Source organism: Haliotis rubra, unplaced genomic scaffold (genome assembly GCF_003918875.1).
Source record: "Haliotis rubra isolate DU_JTF1 unplaced genomic scaffold, ASM391887v1 Scf46, whole genome shotgun sequence".
In the NCBI taxonomy this organism is placed as follows: Eukaryota; Metazoa; Mollusca; class Gastropoda; order Lepetellida; family Haliotidae; genus Haliotis; species Haliotis rubra.
Window position 1 is genome coordinate 408899 of NW_025767146.1, and position 16704 is coordinate 425602.

The window sequence follows — 16704 nt, forward strand, 5'->3', positions numbered from 1 at the left end:
TTAGCGAGAATGGTGATGTCAGACCACTCTATTTGATGATTGGGGCTTGCTTTGATGTGGTCGGAAATGGCTGATTTGCTGTCGGAACTGGTAACAGAGGTCTGATGTTCTTTCACTCGGGTGTTGATGGGTCGGGACGTTTCATGTAGCTCTGTCCACAATCAGTTTATTTTGTAGATGACACATTTTGGGTTGTTGTTCTTGACGGTGGCTGGTTTTCTTCCATTGGCATGGAGAATGTTGTTAAGGCTGGAGGACGCGGAGAAGGTGGCACCTCAAGAAAGAACACCTCAAGAAAGTCTTTGTAGAACTTAACCACTTTCCTTCCTATTTGGGAATAAATATATACATCCCCCCTTCATTCAGTATATATATATATATATACATCCCCCCTTCTTCATGTTCCATTCCTGGGTGGTGGGGTAACCTAGTGGTTAAAGCGTTGGCTCGTCACGCAGAAGACCCCGGTTCGAATCCTCACATGGGTACAATGTGTGAAGCCCATTTCTGGTGCCCCCCGCCGTGATGTTGCTGGAATATTGCTAAAAGCGGTGTAAACCTAAACTCACTCACTTACTCACTCCAACCTCAGGTTGACGACTGTAAGGAACTGAGAGTGGGAGCGAAAGTGTCAAACTAGCTGTCAGCAAACATTCAATGTAATTTAAGTTTGAAAGTCGGCACAACACTGGGTCAGTGAGGTTAGTTCAGTACAGGATGAGTTGATTCCAATTATTCTCAATCCGAACTCCCTTCAAAAATCCATTCCATACTTTACACTGTGCCATATTCAATTCAATAATCGAATTACCATTAATATTTATACAACATCAGACACTATTCAGAAACAGAAATAGTAATAATTAATTAACCATTTATGAAATCATGTTTCACAAAGTCAAATTTCGTTAAGCTTGCATTTAAAATTAAACTCACTCACTCACTCTTCTACCGGGGCGGAATGGAAGGCCTGTTAAATTTGAGACAGTGCAGGGGTGAAAAAGTTGCCCTAGTGGTGGGGTCAATTACTGTTTTTTTTATGTAAACAAAACGCAAGCACTTGCATGATAATGATTTGCTATAATAAGAGACATAATGTCAGGAATATCATAACTGTTATCTACTTTTCGAATTGTTAACTTTCGCTAAAGAAATTCATTGCACAACAGTTCACACAGTGAGTGAGTTCAGTTTTACGCCGCTTTTAGAAATATTCCAGCAATATCACGGCGGGGGACACCAGATATGGGCTTAACACATTGTACCCATGTGGGGAATCGAACCCGGGTCTTCAGCGTGACAAGCGAACGCTTTAACCACTAGGCTACACGACCGCCCGCCCATACAAAAAGAAATTAGTATGCATTAAAGATTAAATAATGATATCCTGATTTGGATGTTACAGTTGTCCACAGACACCAGCTGAGAGGTAGACTAACGCTTAGTACCTGAATATGTATAATTTTGATAGTATCAAATAAACCCATTTAATTGAAACGGAGCCCCAGTGAGTTGGGGAAATCTAGACTTGCTTCATTTAGGGCTTTAGCATTGCAGGGAGGGCAAGGCAGTAGGGAAAATAATGTGGTTCAGGGACTGAGAGACAAACTAGCTGAGAGGCTACAGTCACACTAAATATTGCCCGGTGTTTCCATTCTTTGTTTCAGTAACCAACACGCTTCAGATAACAGATGTAACAGATAACCAGGTGTTGTGGCCCAAAGCTTTTATTCGGGTGTGCATTAGGAGTGATTATATTATTTTAATACTCGTTAACAGAAATTCGAGGTGTGAAATGCAAGTTTACTACCAGATATCTTGATACGAATCATTGGCTTAGATGTTCTTCGTCTAAAGGTGGTGACAGCTTTCGACGTCAGTATCCCAAGTCTTTCTATGTTCATCGCAAACCCAAATGCTTGAAATTGAAACCATACTAATTTAGATTTTTACAAAGTTTTGGCATTTCTGGTGTCCCCCGCCGTGATGTTGCTGGAATATTGCTAAAAGCGGCGTAAAACCAAAACTCAGTCAGGCAATACAAAGTTTTGGCAATCAAAACCAAAGCGAAACGAAACGTATTACGCTGGATATATAACGTGATTAGTGAATAAAACTTTAAACTAAGCGTTGCCTTATAACATATAATCCTGATAAAACTGAGGCAAGTATTTTCTCCTTGCAATGTGAGGCACTTAATCTCTACTTTAACAGGGTTCGTGTCAAAACAGGTAATAATCATAAACATTTGTGATTAACATTTTCAAACGATTGTAAATGATCTGACCATACCGATAATATTGTAAATATACCTTCAAAAATGATATCTTCTCTTCGTAAACTCATACTTTTATTACCACGCTCTGTATTGAATAGAATTTGTGTAATGTTCATAAGACCCCATTTCGAATATGCGTGTGAAGTATGCAATTAGAAGCAGCAAGAATTGTAACAGGTTTACCTAAATATACTCATCATGTATTGAACAGACTTTATGGATAACAACTTCTCTATTCCGTGAGTGCGACGTCTCGATACAGATTCTTGTACCGTTGTCAAGCATTCCGTGAGTGCGACGTCTCGATACAGATTCTTGTACCGTTGTCAAGCATTCCGTGAGTGCGACGTCTCGATACAGATTCTTGTACCGTTGTCAGGCATTCCGTGAGTGCGACGTCTCGATACAGATTCTTTTACCGTTGTCAAGCATTCCGTGAGTGCGACGTCTCGATACAGATTCTTGTACCGTTGTCAAGAAGGAAGTGTTATCCATGAAGTTTGTTCAATATTGTTACGTCCCAACTTCCAAAGTGCCACTCAAACAAGATACTTCACATGAATATCTGTATTATGAAACTTGTTGGGAAACTATAGCAGAAAGTAAGAGAAAGAGCAAACTTTGTGTTTTTTTACAAAATACAGAATAATATGGCACCATCGTACCTTAATAATCTTGTTACCGGGAACGTAGCACCTAAAAGTAACTACATGTACATAATCTTCGTAACTGATGATGTTTCACTTCCTTTCTCACGATTATAATTTTCGCATTATTCGTATTTTCCATCCACAATAAGAATATGGAATGAATTTCCACTTGAAGTATGAAAAAGCGTGTCATTGAATTCTTTTAACTCTAATATTGTTATAAAACATAAAACTGCTCCTCAATACTTTGATTTTGGACCGAAAACGCTGATATCCTTACAAAACTACGTTACATGTGTAGTCAATTGAATAATGATCTATTCCGTGCTGGTATAAAATATAACCCAAGTTGTTCTTGCGGAAATGTTTGTGAACATTCTTATCATTACCTATTTGAGTGTCAATTATATACTGTACAGAGAACTACCATGATGACTAATTTACGCAGTGTTACCAATATCAATATAACCTATGAGTTACTATTACATGGCAATGCAGATGTGACTGTTCGCATAAATCAAAACATGCTTAAAATAGTTCAAACATATATTTGTCAACCAAACAGATTTTTAATTATTGCAATTGTTCCACTGTTTCCCATGTTTCTGTTCTTGTCTATCCATCTTGTATAATGAATGTATATATTATGTAAATACTACAAAGATGGTGTTCTTAGTTGTATAACTTGTACTCAATCCTTTTCGTATGAATAAAATATGTTTAAAACAAAACTTTAAACTATTATAGTGGCACTTGAATGAACCATTACAGACGAAGGGGGGCACAGAGGAAGGAGAAAGAGGATTGAGTGGAAGACGAAAATTTTTCTGTTAGAAGAAGCAACCCAGTCATCTTTCTTTCAACAGCGGGATGTTGTTCCTTCAACAGCGGGATGTTGTTCCTTCAACAGCGGAATGTCTCTCACCAGGAATGGATGTGGAAAGGTTTATGACTTCACAAATATTCCGCCAATGTATAATTGAAACGGTTTTTAACATTTATTTATAATGCAGGTAATAGGGCACAACAGCTTTTCCGAGTTGTAATTCGTTGCAAGACGATAATGATTTGATCTTATCACCAGTTGATTATTGTTGCTTTGTTTAGGATAATGACACAATTGACAGAAAACAGCACTAGAGAATCTACATGTTCGATGCACTAATTACAATATGTTGTCATTTTTCATTCTGGTTTCATTTTCATGTTTATATGCCTTAACCGTGGAACCTTCATGTAGGATTTTAAGCTGAAGAATTTCGATATTTGAGCAGACATGTTTGGATAATGATACATTGGATTAGACACTGAAAATACGTTTGTTTCAGAATCCAACGTCATAAGGCTCCTGGTGAGTTGGACTCTAGGATGACTGCAGGGCCGCATCGTGTCTTTGTTTCCAAGAGCCCCATTAGGTCGGTTACAAAGGTATCATAAAACCATTGAACACCGGTCTTATGATCGGTTATGCTTACATGCACGACTAACAATTGGAGACATCTGACAACACAACCCTCCTTGATGATAATACTTTTAAAAGACATCTTAAGAATATCTGAGTATAGAACGGGAAAATAGCACGTTAATTCTCATATAACGAATATGTACTTGAAGCGTCATCTCATTAGCATATGTATGATTATTTGTAAAACCTCCAGCATCATTTATCTTCGCTTTCATAGCTGAAAGTGAAAACGACAGCGCGGGATCTGTTCAAGTTGTTGCTTATCTTGACCACGGCGAGTAAGAAAAATATCTTCGGGAGCACCCTGTTTCCTCTATTACAAATCTATTACTGGAGTCTATTCTGATTAATGATGCCAGAACAGTCAGAACGTACTGACAACCTTCCTGAATCCCTAATCCGACATCGTATAAATTATCAAATGGTGGACCAGGCGTCTTATAATATTATCACATTGCCATATGTGTATAGTTATAGCATTCACTAGAATTATCACCCTGCCTTTATAGTTATAGCATTTACTAGAATTATCACTCTGCCATATTCTTTTGTCCGTTTATATTTAGACTGAAAGGAATTTTAATTCCTACAAAAATGAATAATTAAATACCAGAGAACATATGGCCGCTGACTATTCTTGTAATAATGATCATGGTGTATTTCGTCTGTGAAGCGTACATTTTACTGCACTTCATTAGATATGCCTGCTTTTGACGGATTACACTCTGTGCAACGTTGTGGCGTTCTGTTGGGAACAAAATGATACGTCTTTCGCTGCAAAGAGCTTTTTCAAAGCGGACCCCTGCTGGTTTGATAAACGAAAGTGAGGTAAAACTATTTCCATTTCGATAATCGTAAAATCTCAGCCGAAAGTAGAGTCCAGAGTTATGCCCCTTGGTAATTAGCCAAGATGGTGGAGTTTTTGTTTATGTAGTTGCTCACGTGTAGAAACTAGATGACGATATGGCTAAACGTGGCCATGATTACGACGATGACCGTGATCACCAGTACAAGCGACATAGAGACGACGATGAACGTGATCACCAGTACAAGCGACATAGAGACGACGATGGCGGGGACGTGCCTGCTCTCCACAGCATATTTCATGGAGAGGTTGCATTGTTAATCTACTCCGGGGACTCGGGTTTACTGTATAGACACAAATAGAATTTGATGAGTAGAAAACTTTAAGACCTAGCATTACGATTCTTGGCCCAAAGTGTCCTTTAACCAAGTGGTATTCGACTTACCATTTGCTAACCATGGGTACACATTATTATGACATATTCTTCCAGTCCAGATTATTTACAATATTTTGGAATGACAGTTCAGGCAGAAAACACAATCAATATCAACACAATCAATATCAACAAGGAGAATGTATTTCATGTTTGTGGACAACAATGAGCATGAAAGACTTCCGCCCGTATCCCCCCTTAAATTTCATTCTAGTCCAATCATACCACTTGAATATATATTCCTCATCTGAACAAGGATGAGTTTTAACATGTTTCTTTGACTGTATCTCAACATCTGAAAGACATACCAAACTTCTAAAAATGCCACTCAAATAAATCTTTCCTCATCGTTAAAAGAAGTCAACGGAAGTCTTACCATAACGATGTTAAAAATACTTCTTTTGAACACACAGCACCATACTTTGAGTATGGGCTATTGTCATTGTTATTTTAATCAACAAATCACTCAAAACATAGGTTTCCTCAATATCTTTGCTATCACCAATCAGTTTTCATTTTATTTAGTCAAGGTAGAAGGTAAGGTGAGGTGAAATTGGGTTTAACGTTGTGCTTGAGAATATTTCGCTCATATGACGACGTGCATGCGTCTGTATGTGTATGTGCGGCTGCTTGAACTAGCCCAGACTGAAGCTGGTTTTATAGTGCTAGCCCACTGAGATACCATGCCGCAGTGAAGCATGAATACCCCACTCAGACACAGTATACTGACTCCGAGCCAACCAGTCCTTGTTGTACCAATTAATTCCGAGCGCCAGGCAGGGACCAACAAGTACCATATTTTAACGTCTTTTGGTATGACGTGGTCTGGGATCGAACCCGCGACCTTCCGCTCTCCCAAGAGCCACCTATCAATATAGCCGTGCTAAACTGAATCCATAATTGGACGGTGTATGTATTCTATTTACCGGTTACTGCTTTTTCGTCTGTTTAGTCAACTCCATAAAAAAACAGAACTGTTCCATAATTACAATAACTTGGGATGCTAATTAACTCATTTTAGTTTGTGTTGATTGTAGTAAGCACTAAAGTGCATCTTGATAAACTCAGTGTAATACATGTACAAGTTCTAATTCTGTTCAGCACAGTAAAATATACTGATGACCTTACCCTATATTGAAAATACAGCATTTTTATGTCCTGACTTGTCATAAGAGGCGGACCGCCTCCGTGGTGTAGTGGTTAGAGTGTCCGCCCGGAGAGCGGAAGGTCGTGGGTTGGATCCCCGACCGGTCATACCAACAAAAGACGTTAAAATATGGTACTTGTTGGTCCCTGCCTGGCGCTCGGCATTAATAGGTACATCAAGGACTGGTCGGCTTGGATTCAGTATAATGTGTCTGAGTGGGGTATTCCTGCTTCACTGCGGCATAGTATCTCAGTGGGCTAGCACTATAAAACCAGCTTACGTCTGGGCTAGTACAAGCAGCCGCACATACACATACACATGCATGCACGTCGTCATATGAGTGAAATATTCTCAAGCACAACGTTAAACCCAATTTCACCCCACCTCATAAGAGGCGACTTTAGGGATCGGGTGGTCAGGCACATCAACTTGGTTGATCACTGTATTGTCTGGTCCAGACTCAGTTATCACAGAACGCCACCATATAGCTGGAATATTGTGGAGTGCGGCTTTAGTCAACCAACCAACCAAACCAGTCTCCTAACTGACCATAAAATCTGGCTTGTTCTTTCCAGATTGCATCAGTACAGAACTATGGAGTCTTTGTGAAAATACCAGGATGCAGAAAACAAGGTGAAGGATAGTATTTTGGTTTAGTGTCTCCTGAAATATTAGGGCACTGACATGTTTGTTACTTGACTGTGAAATCCATGTACATGAGTACTGGGTACACTCCTGCCAGTTTAAGCAAAAGATCATTATATCTGAAAATCTTAGATTCTAACATATGAACATAGGCAACTCTGCCCACACACCACAAGTCTCCCTTGAAAATGGAAATAAAAGATTAATGTTCAGCAAACTCTCCCATAAAGACTTCTTTCATTGTAATGTTAGTAAATGTCCGGGGCGGTGGGGTAGCCTAGTGGTAAAGGATCCGGGTTCGATTCCCCTCATGGGCACAATGTGTTAAGCCAATTTCTGGTGTCCCCTGCCGTGATATTGCTGGAATATTGCTAAAAGCGGCGTAAAACTAAACTCAGTCAGTCAGTCAGTCAGTAAATGCCCTTGTTTCAGCAAGTTTTGAGCACCTCAGAATGATGTGGGCAACTGTTTCATAGTTTAGTTTGTAATGCACACAAGAGTGCATCCAGTTTTATCTCTGTGTAAAATGTGTCTCAGCTGATCTCCTCATTCCAACATTTGTTCTGTTCAAGGCCTTGTCCACAAGTCTCAGATGTCAAAAGCCAGGGTGGAAGATCCATCAGAGATGGTGTCGTTGAGGGAGCGTGTATATTGTAAAGTCATCAGTATTGAGGTAACAGAGTAAAGGCAACACACACTGAAGCAGTACACCCATGTTTATGTGCGAAAGTTCAGAAGTAATCTTCTTAATAGAATGGAAGGTGTGGCATACTCATAGGGATATTTATACAGGGTTTCTAATGATGATCAGTTGTCCGTCAGAGCCAATTAAAACCCTGATATTGTGGATAGACGGCATTATAATGATGTATTTCTGTTGGAGATGACAAATGCAGGTAAAAGTAGGACTGTGGGCCTAGATTTTTGAAGCTCTCTTAGTGCTTACAAAGTCATAAGTGCCATACATTAACATTAACTTACGACTATCTTAGCGCTAAGAGAGCTTCGAAAATCTAGGCCCTGGGTCTCAAGAGCATGTACAGACACTTTTTATGAGATAAAAGTCTTGTAGATCAATTGATCATATTAGTCTGGGTTGCTTTTGAGTGAGTATGGTTTTACGCCACTTTTTGCAATATTCCTGCAATATCACAGCAGGGGACACCAGAAATGGGGTTGCTTTTGAAAAATACTGACATTATTTTATTGGATGTCAGGGTGCAGCACTGAAGTTATTAGGATCAAGATTTGGCCTGAAGCCTGAAAAGACACTGCCTGCCACTAGACTGTACACAGGGTTACCTCCCTTTGAATAGTTAGGATCCCATTTTCCTCAATAAGAAGACTAATGATGTATTTTGTTCCAGGGGGAGCATCAGAAGATCGGTTTGTCCATGAAATATGTCAATCAGACAACAGGGCAAGACCTGGACTCCAACAACGTGCAGGGCAGGTGAGTCTCATGTCTTTGCCCTGACAGGGTTGGTTAAAGTGTACAAGAGATTTGTCTGTGGCCACAGTAACCATGGTAATGTTCCTCTGTGGACTTCATTATGTGTGCAAATTGTTGGAATTGAGTGCAGAACTGAATATAATTGCCTATGCACTGAGGCACTTTAGCTAATGATAACCATGTCAACAGAAACCCAAAAGCGTATATTCAGCAGGTCATATATCTGGAGTGTGTTTTATGTGGGTTTTCATTTGTTGTGAGATCAGTGTTGGCGACCGGGGAAGAGTAAATCCATTTTGTAAGTCCCGTCGAAACCCTAAATAGTAGCCGTTGTCTGATTGGTTAAATCTGTTCTGTCGTCTCGCATTTGATTGGACTGTCATAGGCCGCTCAAAGGTTACCTGACGCGACCTTCCTCAAGGTTTTGATAGACTCAGTATAGCAGTGTAACGAATAATACTGGGCCTAAGTTTACTTAGACTGCATTGGACAACAAACAAACAAACAAATCGTGACATAAATGTTGGCTGCTGGTTTCAGTATGGAAGACCGGAGGCGGAAGCAGGGCTTCTCCTCTGAACGGCCGAAGATTGAACTGGGAGCCGTATATGACACAAAGTGTGCCAGATGTGGGACTCGTGGTAGGGGACACTGTCATTCGTTCATTCATTCATTCATCCATCCATCCATCCATCCATCCATCCATCCATCCATCCATCCATCCATCCATCCATCCATCCATCCATCCATCCATCCATCCATCCATCCATCCATCCATCCATCCATTCATTCATTCCTTCCTTCCAGGAAAGCTATCCGTAAATAATAAAACAATCACAGTAACCAGTAACATATAATCATTATGTCCCTGATCAACAATATCCCATTTTTGGTCTCTGAAATTTAAAGACAAATGAATTAAGGCTGTGATTCACATACAGAAAGGAAGGGTATCAACTTCTGAAATGAAAGTACTGTATCATACAACACATCCATGCTATCAGGATCTGTATACTATCAGGGCCAAACTGTATTGCTACAACAATGAACGTAGTGGTCATGTTTTCACGAAATCTTTCAGTAAAGGTTCTAGTCCATTGTCTTCTTTGCCAAATTGAGTTGTTATCAAATTATTATCACCCATATGTATTCCAGGGCCTAAATTTTCGAAGCTCTCTTAGCGCTAAGATAGTCGTAAGTCAATGCTAATGAATGGCACTTACGACTATCTTAGCGTTAAGAGAGCTTCTGAAATCTAGGCCCAGATGTGTAAGTGTCAGCAACTTTGACATTTTGCTGCAGTTGCCCAAGAGGCTCTTATCAAATAGTGTCCACTGTCACCATGTCAACAAGTTTTGTATACACCCTTCAGGGCACCTGTCCAAGGAATGCTATGGAGAAAGGGGAGGTAAGCAGTATGACCTGATCCCAGATTTGGACAAGTATGTACCAGACTCCCCAACCACAGCCCAGTCTGCAGAAAAGAAGAAGAAGAAGAAAAAGGTGAGGGAGAGAAAGAAGGATAAAATGGAGGAAATAAACTCTTGATATAGAGCCAGTTGTTCAGTATTAGCTTTATTTTGAACTCTGACATGCATGACATTAGTTAGAAAGTTTACCACAATATTGAGGGGGAGACACTGACATCAGCGGAAGAGGGATGTGACTTGGTGTAATTCCTAACTGAACAGGCTGCTGCTCTCTTTGTCTGTCTGGGGCAGTGGGGTAGCCTAGTGGTTAAAGCATTCGCTCATCATACCGAAGACCTGCGTTCGATTCCCCACATGGGCACAATGGGTAAAGTCCAGTCCTGGTTTCCCACGCTGTGATATTGCTGAAATATTACTGAAAGCGACGTATAACCAAACTCACTCACTCACTTTGTCTGTCCAAACACTATCAGATTCACTATGTAAGGGCAATACTCTCAGAGTGGTTAAGAAATAGTGTATGATGTAAGACAAAAAGGATTTAAAACCTGTATTCATGTTGCTACAGTTGCTTGAAAATGCCTTTTATGTCAATTTAATCTGACAAATAAATCCTTACTTTGCTCTATGCTGTTGTCTTGCGTGACAGTTTACTTGAGATGAATCATGGTAATGTTTGTGAGGGTCTGTGTAGTAGAGGTCCCAGGCCTGGCCAACTTTAATCCATGTTGGCTGGATCCTGAATAGGACCCACAGGACTACCTGGACCCGTGTTAGTCATGTGATGTATTGTTTAATGACAAGAATCAACTAAAGCTCCATGGTTACGGTACATGTCACTAAGGGACCGTTCATATCTGATGGCTGGGGTGGTGGTGATCATTGGGGGGGAGGGTTACCCATTTTGTTCTGGGGAGGTGGGGGGGATCACCCATTTTTGTCCGCATATAGTAGGGGGGGTCAGCAATTTTGTGGATAATAATAATAAAAAAGTATGCTTGAAATTTTTGGAAGGGGGCTCAGGAGTCATTTATTATGTACATGACATGCAGGGGGATCATTCACATTGTACATGCTTCTCCATAAAAATCATCATCACCCCCTTTAGCCATAAATTATGAATGGTCCCTAATGTTTGCATGTCTTTCAGACTGTGCATGCATTCCTTCCTTCCATATGTAACATTGTAACCAGATCATTTCCTAAATGTATTATGATAGGTTTTTCCAGGTCTTCAGTAAAACAATTCCCAATTGGAAATTTTAACCTAACTCTTTGGATTAATAGGGCCCGTAAGTAGGTTACGGCACATTGCGAGACCGGTGACAAACAACGAACACTTGGTCCGGTCTAGTAATTCATATTTGGCGGCCGCACAATTTGGAACCAGAACTGGTTCTTAAATATACGTGTGTCACCGGAAATCTGATACTGGAAGTAAGCTGTGCCCTTCTCGCATATCGCAAATTGGCGTGCGCGAAAGGGAGCTGGGAACTAGCTTAGTACCGGAAGTAGTGCCTTGTGAGACTTACCGGCCCTGTAGCTTGTACCAGGGTAGGGTTGAAAGGGATGTGCCTGAGTAATTAATTTAAACTCTTCCCAGACTTATTGTTCATGAATTTGTATCTTTTATTTTAACTTTTCAAACAATTTTACTGCTGGCTTGATGAAATATTGATATCTTTGAGCATGTTGACAAGAAATCAAGATTATCTGTGAAGTATTTGTTAACGGACAGATGACTGAGTTGTCAGTCAGCTGTCAGTTGCTCATTGTCTGAGAGAGGGTATCCTGCGTCCACTGTTTTGTAATTTTGAGCAACATTGTTTTTCAGGAAAGGAAACATAAAAAAGAGAAAAAAAACCAAAAGAAGAAGAAGCACAGACACTCTTCCTCCTCCTCTGACGAAAGCGACAGAGGTTCAAAGGTATGTTGTATGTGTATGAGATTTATGTTCATAGGCATTGAAACATTCCAGTGTATGCAATTTTTCCAGTGCATTCTCCCCTAGACTGAATTATTCTAGTGTATTCTCCCATAGACTGAATTATTCTAGTATATTCTCCCATAGACTGAATTATTCCAGTGCATTCTCCCCTAGACTGAATTATTCTAGTGCATTCTCCCATAGACTGAATTATTCTAGTGTATTCTCCCATAGACTGAATTATTCCAGTGTATTCTCCCATAGACTGAATTATTCTAGTGCATTCTCCCATAGACTGAATTACAGTGTATTCTTCCAGACTGAATTATTCCAGTGTATCCTCCCATAGACTGAATTATTCCAGTGTGTATCCTCCCATAGACTGAATTATTCCAGTGTATTCTCCCATAGACTGAATTATTCCAGTGTATCCTCCCATAGACTGAATTATTCCAGTGTATTCTCCCATAGACTGAATTATTCCAGTGTATTCTCCCATAGACTGAATTATTCCAGTGTATCCTCCCATAGACTGAATTATTCCAGTGTATCCTCCCATAGACTGAATTATTCCAGTGTATTCTCCCATAGACTGAATTATTCCAGTGTATTCTCCCATAGACTGAATTATTCCAGTGTATTCTCCCATAGACTGAATTATTCCAGTGTATTCTCCCATAGACTGAATTATTCCCATAGTGTATTCTCCCATAGACTGAATTATTCCAGTGTATTCTCCCATAGACTGAATTATTCCAGTGTATTCTCCCATAGACTGAATTATTCCAGTGTATTCTCCCATAGACTGAATTATTCCAGTGTATATCTCCCATAGACTGAATTATTCCAGTGTATCCTCCCATAGACTGAATTATTCCAGTGTATTCCTCCCATAGACTGAATTATTCCAGTGTATTCTCCCATAGACTGAATTATTCCAGTGTATTCTCCCATAGACTGAATTATTCCAGTGTATTCTCCCATAGACTGAATTATTCCAGTGTATTCTCCCATAGACTGATTATTCCAGTGTATCCTCCATAGACTGAATTATTCCAGTGTATCCTCCCATAGACTGAATTATTCCAGTGTATTCTCCCATAGACTGAATTATTCCAGTGTATTCTCCCATAGACTGAATTATTCCAGTGTATTCTCCCATAGACTGAATTATTCCAGTGTATTCTCCCATAGACTGAATTATTCCAGTGTATTCTCCCATAGACTGAATTATTCCAGTGTATCCTCCCATAGACTGAATTATTCCAGTGTATTCTCCCATAGACTGAATTATTCCAGTGTATTCTCCCATAGACTGAATTATTCCAGTGTGTTCTCCCATAGACTGAATTATTCTAGTGTATTCTCCCATAGACTGAATTATTCCAGTGTATTCTCCCATAGACTGAATTATTCCAGTGTATCCTCCCATAGACTGAATTATTCTAGTGTATTCTCCCATAGACTGAATTATTCCAGTGTATCCTCCCATAGACTGAATTATTCTAGTGCATTCTCCCCTAGACTGAATTATTCTAGTGCATTCTCCCATAGACTGAATTATTCCAGTGTGTTCTCCCTAGACTGAATTATTCCAGTGTATCCTCCCATAGACTGAATTATTCTAGTGCATTCTCCCCTAGACTGAATTATTCTAGTGTATTCTCCCATAGACTGAATTATTCCAGTGCATTCTCCCATAGACTGAATTATTCTAGTGTATTCTATTCAGTGTATTTCTCCCTAGACTGAATTATTCTAGACTGTGTATTCTCCCTAGACTGAATTATTAGTGTATTGTCCCATAGACTGAATTATTCTAGTGCATTCTCCCTAGACTGAATTATTCTAGTGTATTCTTCTAGACTGAATTATTCCAGTGTATTCTCCCATAGACTGAATTATTCCAGTGTGTTCTCTGAATTATTCAGTGTATTCTCCCATAGACTGAATTATTCCAGTGTATTCTCCCATAGACTGAAATATTCCAGTGTGTTCTCCCTAGACTGAATTATTCTAGTGTATCCTCCCATAGACTGAATTATTCCAGTGTATTCTCCCATAGACTGAAATATTCCAGTGCATTCTCCCATAGACTGAATTATTCTAGTGTATTCTCCCATAGACTGAATTATTCCAGTGTATTCACCTCTAGACTGATTTATTCCATAGTATTCTCCCCATGATTGAATTATTCCAGATTCAGAGTTGTAGTGATGCCCATTACAAAGATTATACTGTAAATATTCTGTAAATATCCTTAGTTTTCAAGTATATCACATATACAGTTAAACTCGGTTGTGTCAAACATTGATGTGTAGTATATCACATATACAGTTAAACTCGGTTGTGTCAAACATTGATGTGTAGTATATCGCATATACAGGTAAACTCGGTTGTGTCAAACATTGATGTGTAGTATATCACATATACAGGTAAACTCAGTTGTGTCAAACATTGATGTGTAGTATATCACATATACAGGTAAACTCAGTTGTGTCAAACATTGATGTGTAGTATATCACATATACAGTTAAACTCGGTTGTGTCAAACATTGATGTGTAGTATATCACAAATACTGGTAAACTCGGTTGTGTCAAACATTGATGTGTAGTATATCACATATACAGTTAAACTCGGTTGTGTCAAACATTGATGTGTAGTATATCACATTTACTGGTAAACTTGGTTGTGTCAAACATTGATGTGTAGTATATCACATATACAGTTAAACACGGTTGTGTCAAACATTGATGTGTAGTATATCACATATACAGTTAACTCGGTTGTGTCAAACATTGATGTGTAGTATATCACAAATACTGGTAAACTCGGTTGTCTCAAACATTGATGTGTAGTATATCACATATACAGTTAAACTCAGTTGTGTCAAACATTGATGTGTAGTATATCACATATACCGGGTACAGTTAAACTCGGTTGTCTCAAACATTGATGTGTAGTGTATCACATATACAGTTAAAACATATACATTAACCTTATTTTGTTGTCATTTTAAGTTTCCATTGACCCTTAGATAACTGAAAGTATTTATGTAGGTTCCTTCAACTTGAACATAATGGTGTTTGACTGTATAACCATCCATCACCCTTTGTATTCTGGAGTGTCAGTCTAGTATATTTACGGTTCTACATGTTGACTTGATTACTTCTACACTACATGTAAATTCCAGGGGCGGTTGGGTAGCCCAGTGGTTAAGGCGTCCATCACGCCGAATGAGCTGAGTTCGGTTCCCCTCATAGGCACAAGGTGTGAAACTAATTACTGGTGTCCCCTACCGTGATATTGCTGGAATATTGCTCAAAGGTGTACAACTAAACTCACTCAGTCCACACTACATGTGAAGCCTATTTGTCATAACTGGGTTGTATGTTTCAGAAAAGAGAGAAGTCAAGCCAAAAAAAGGAAAAGCATCGCCACAGCAGTGATTCCTATGACAGCTGAGTGACATGTGACAACGTCAGTATTTGAGATGATATTGACATTTATACCTGAAATCTACAACCTCCAAGGGTTGTGTATTTCAAAAACACATTCTGGGCGGAGTGATAGCCCAGTGGTTAAAGCGTTGTCATCCCGAATTCCCAGGTTCTATTCCTTACACAGGTACAATGTGTGAAGCCCATTTCTGGTGTCTTCCGTCGTGATATTGCTGAAATATTGCTAAAAGCGGCCTAAAATGCAACTCACCCACCCATCCTTCTACATACCAGAAAGCTATGAGTGTGGGTTTGGATCCTGGCTAATGCGTGTTTCTAGGTTTGTTAGCACCATATTTGTGGTTTCCCCAAATTGGTGTATGTCGGAGACCTGTGACCTGATCATGTGGAGCTTTCCTTCCACATTAAACTAACATGCATAATGTAGCAGTGTTCAAGGCAGCATTAACCCAAGTCACACACTTGTCAGTCACGATCTGACCTGTGTATATATCGTGTTGATTGACTTGTAAGTAGCATCAGGTTAAATCATTGAAACTAACTGTTTGCTGTTTTCCTTCTTTGGACTGGTCCAGACTCGATTATTTACAGACCGCCACCATATAGTTGGAATATTGCTGAGTGTGGTGTAAAACTAAACTCACTATTTGGGGTCCACCTCCAAAAAACACAAGTTACGCTTTTGCATGTCTCGGATGTCTTTCATTTTGCATATCTCACTTAGATAAACAATAAACTAGTTTGATGTGAAAACACTCTCTTAAACATATTTGTAAATATTCAGTTCCAGTGCACAAACAATGAATTAAATTCATGAAGGGATACGATTTACTGAATGCACGAATGAATTGTGACAGGACTTCCATACTGTCAATCTGGTCATCAGCTCTGTCCACACTATCACAAAGTCGTCGACCACCTCCGTGGTGTAGTGGTTAGAGCGTCCGCCCAGAGTGCGGAAGGTCGTGGGTTCAATCCCCGTCTGTGTCATACCAAAAGACGTTAAAAT

General features: G+C 39.5%; 1 protein-coding gene across 1 annotated transcript; it reads left to right on the plus strand.

Annotated features, from left to right (window-relative positions):
* The first annotated feature begins 5288 nt into the window (after window positions 1–5288).
* LOC124290242 (nucleolar protein of 40 kDa-like) lies at window positions 5289–16448 on the plus strand. The gene is made up of 8 exons (XM_046726955.1): window positions 5289–5506; window positions 7354–7411; window positions 7996–8096; window positions 8791–8876; window positions 9417–9517; window positions 10249–10379; window positions 12141–12233; window positions 15634–16448. The coding sequence occupies exons 1-8, from the start codon at window positions 5357–5359 to the stop codon at window positions 15697–15699; spliced, it is 786 nt and encodes a 261-aa protein (XP_046582911.1). The 5' UTR covers window positions 5289–5356; the 3' UTR covers window positions 15700–16448.
* Window positions 16449–16704: the final 256 nt, after the last annotated feature.

Coding starts and splice junctions, on each gene's coding strand:
- LOC124290242 (XM_046726955.1), top strand. CDS start 5,357: ATGGCTAAACGTGGCCATGATTACGACGATGACCGTGATCACCAGTAC. Junction 8,097..8,790: donor GTAAAGTCATCAGTATTGAG/GTAACAGAGTAA, acceptor ATTTTGTTCCAG/GGGGAGCATCAGAAGATCGG. Junction 12,234..15,633: donor AAAGCGACAGAGGTTCAAAG/GTATGTTGTATG, acceptor TGTATGTTTCAG/AAAAGAGAGAAGTCAAGCCA.